Here is a 3,570-nt window from a genome sequence, read left to right on the forward strand (position 1 = left end):
ACCACCTCCATCTGCTGTCAATCAAAACAGAACATTGGCCATTTAGTTTAAAAAAGAAAAAAAAGAAAGAAAAGAAAGAAAAAAGCGCAATATGGTTGTGCACATACACCAGTTACTTTATGTACAATAAAGAAATGGGGACAGGGAAATGAAAGAATAGAGAAAACTATACTGTAGTAGTCAGGATGTGGTGGAACCAAATTACGGCTTTCTAATTGCGAATGTATTCTTGGTCTATAACAAAATTCTGGAGTAAAGTAGCAGGTTCCCTTTTTAGTAGACACCTCCTGTCTGCTGCTGGAACACGTCAATCGTATCTTCATCCTCCATTTCCAACTGTGCAGGTGTGTCTGTTTCATTGATTGGCTGTCCATCAAACCGGAATCTGATCTGCCTCATTGACAAACCCTGTCGTTCACAATAGGCTTTCATTAGTTTACTAAGTGGTGTATGCCTCTTAATTTTAAACTGCACCACAGAGCCATCCTGCCCCGCCACCTTCAAATTAATATGGTCGTTGTTCTCAGTCTTGACTCCTTCCTTGGGTTTCTCGTCGGCCATGGCGAACGCCGGAGTCTCCTCAGCTGCCGCTTCACAAAAGAGGCACCAGGTCCGCACTGAAGGAGCCTTCCGGTCTCTTTCTTATAGAACCTGTAGTTAATTTAGATTGCAGGTGACTTCTTTGATTGTTTATTTAATTTCAGGATTCAGAATGTGATTTAAAAAAGAAATTAAAGGATTATTTTTACATCATCTCTATCCAATCTATTTTTGCAGCATGTCACTATAAAGTTTATTTCCAGATGAGTTTGAAGAGGCAAAGGAATGATCTGCCAGAGAAAACAAGACAAAATAAAAACCAACTTATGCTACCCATACAAAGAAATACATTGAGTTTCATACATAATTTAAAGTTTCAATTAATCACGAAACCCACCCATGAATTTCTAATAAGACTTGGCTCTTAAGATAAATCTGAAAGGGATCTGGACTTGACAACATTCATGAATTTATTTGATGACTTTTTAAAAATTTTATTTTCATGATCATTATAGAATTATAGCATTTATCCCTTTCCTGGTTCCCCTCCAAGCCCTACAATATAGCCCTGGCTGCTTTCCTTCAGATTATGAACTCTGCTTTTACTAATTATTATTGCATACATATTTGTATATGCATATACATATGTGCTCCCAAAATAACCTGTTCAGTCCTTATAATATTACTTGTATGTATGTTTTTATGACCCCCTATTTGATCCTGGAAATCAACATTAATTCAATGTGGTCTAGGATCATGGATAGAATAAATATAGATAAGAAGAAATAAGACATGGAAAGAAAACACAAAAATAGATACAGCACATACAGAAATATAAGATAGAAGTGTCACCATAAATAGTGGTAAGACAATTGTTTCTGAAGACATTGCATACTTTTAAGAAAGACAAATTAAGAAAGACCTGAGCTTCAGCTTCCCCTGTGTTTACTAGGTTTCATCATCTGAAAAGGGGTCCTGCAGCTCAGTAGAAGAGAAAAGTCATGTGAGTCTAGCCACTGGATCCTGGGTATTGCAATACTGACCTGCTATTCAAGAAATTGCCACTGGGGCAATAGTGGCAGAACTATGTTTGGGAGGAATCAATCATTTTTTTATTGGATTCAAGGCCTGCTCCATAAAGGGAATTAATATCTGACATTGTAAACCTGGCCAAAAGCCCATGATTATGGAAATCTTAGGTTCTAGGGGCAACTTACTATAATTGTTTTGCTGAATGGTCAGCGTGCACTGCTTCCCAATGTAATAGAACACTAGTAAAAATGTAGGGGATGGTTTGATTGGCTACTGTTCAGCATTTGCCTTAGTTGGACATAATGTACATGAGCGGCAACCTACGGTTGACTGAAGGTAAGGGGGTCATGGATAATCTTCAAGCCAAAAATGTATTGTTTACCACCGAATGCATCAAGAATAAACAACAGAAGCTTGTGTCATGGAGAAGTCCAGGATCCAGAACCGTAAATGGTAAAAGCTTTCAAGTACTGGATCATAAAATGGTAGACTGAGTGAACATGCCGAAGACAGAAAAACTGGATCAAACTTTCTTTCAAAGTATCCACTTTCACACTATTCTGCTCCTGTAGAAACATTAAGCCATTTAGTAAACAAGAGTAAACAAAATGTCTTCTGTTTAAAGATTAATAATGACCCCTTTCCTTTCTAGAAGTCCTCATTATTGTTTCCTCATTATTACGGTGAAGATTAAGCTAAGACAAACAGACAAACAGAAATAATATGCTCCCCACTTCAAAACCAATAGCATAGAAATTGAACTGCAGCAGTTAAGGGAAGCTGAGACACACATATGTGAGATACAATGTGTTCTTCCCTGGAAAACCTGGAAAACTTAAATCATCTCCAGACTAAGGCATATATTACACATTAGCTGTATGATAGTATGTTAGCTAGCTTTCTTTACTGTAACAAAATATCCAAGACAATAAATGGATAAGAGAGAAATCTTAATTTTCTTCATAATTTTAGAGGTATGTAGTCCATGGGTCGTTGATCCTACTGCTTTGGGTTTATTGTGGAGCACTGGGCTCAGACTGTGTAGAACAAAATTACTGGCATGATGAAGAATCCAAAGAAAGGGTGAGGATGTTCTGGTGTTCTCCCGTCATTTCTCAGAACATGCTACCAGTTACTTAAAGACATCCCAATAGACTCTACTTCTTAGAGGTAAGGCCTTTTCTATGCTGGTCTCTGGAAGGCGTTTAAGATCTGAACTATAACCGATAGCATTGTATTGATTTTAGTTTCCTGATTTGGGTAGTCATAGTGTACATATGCAAGGTGCTAACACCTGGGAAATTTGTTACAGAGGATCTGCATTGTAGTGTTTTTGTACTTTTTCTTACTTTTAATATTCATGCACTAAAGATTGAACTCAGGTGTCAAGCATGTCAGAGAAGTGCTGATACCTTTAAACTATACCCTCAGCTCTATGCTTCTTCTTCTTCTTCTTCTTTTTTTTTTTTTTAGGGGTTTTAATTTTCTTTTTTTTTAATTGAAAAAAAATTTCCGCCTCCTCCCAGCCTCCCATTTCCCTCCCCCTCCCCCCATTCCTCTCCCCCTCCATCTCCAGTCTAAAGAGCAGTCAGGGTTCCCTGCCCTGTGGAAAGTCCAAAGTCCTCCCCCCTCCATCCTGGTCTAGGAAGGTGAACATCCAAACTGGCTAGGCTCCCACAAAGGCAGAACATGAAGTAGGATCAAAACCCAGGGCCATTGTCCTTGGTTTCTCAGCAGCCCTCATTGTCTGCCATATTCAGAGATTCGGTTTTATTCCATGCTTTTTCAGTCACAGTCCAGCTGGGCTTGGTGAGCTCCCAATAGATCACCCCCACTGTCTCCGTGGGTGGGTGCACCCCTCGTGGTCCTGACTTCTTTGCTCATCTTCTCCCTCCTTCTGCTCCTCATTGGGACATTGGGAGCTCAATCCGGTGCTCCAGTGTGGGTCTCTGTCTCTATCTCCATCCATCACCTGATGAAGGTTCTATGGCCAAAAGA

General features: G+C 39.3%; 1 protein-coding gene across 1 annotated transcript; it reads right to left on the reverse strand.

Moving 5' to 3' along the window:
• Nucleotides 1-98: 98 nt before the first annotated feature.
• LOC101998546 (small ubiquitin-related modifier 2) lies at nucleotides 99-622 on the reverse strand. The gene has a single exon (XM_005365705.3). It carries the CDS (start codon nucleotides 559-561, stop codon nucleotides 274-276), a length of 288 nt encoding a protein of 95 aa, XP_005365762.1. The 5' UTR covers nucleotides 562-622; the 3' UTR covers nucleotides 99-273.
• Between the last annotated feature and the right edge of the window lie 2,948 nt (nucleotides 623-3,570).

This window comes from Microtus ochrogaster, unplaced genomic scaffold (assembly GCF_000317375.1).
Source record: "Microtus ochrogaster isolate Prairie Vole_2 unplaced genomic scaffold, MicOch1.0 UNK4, whole genome shotgun sequence".
NCBI lineage: Eukaryota > Metazoa > Chordata > Mammalia > Rodentia > Cricetidae > Microtus > Microtus ochrogaster.

Coding starts and splice junctions, on each gene's coding strand:
- LOC101998546 (XM_005365705.3), bottom strand. CDS start 561: ATGGCCGACGAGAAACCCAAGGAAGGAGTCAAGACTGAGAACAACGAC.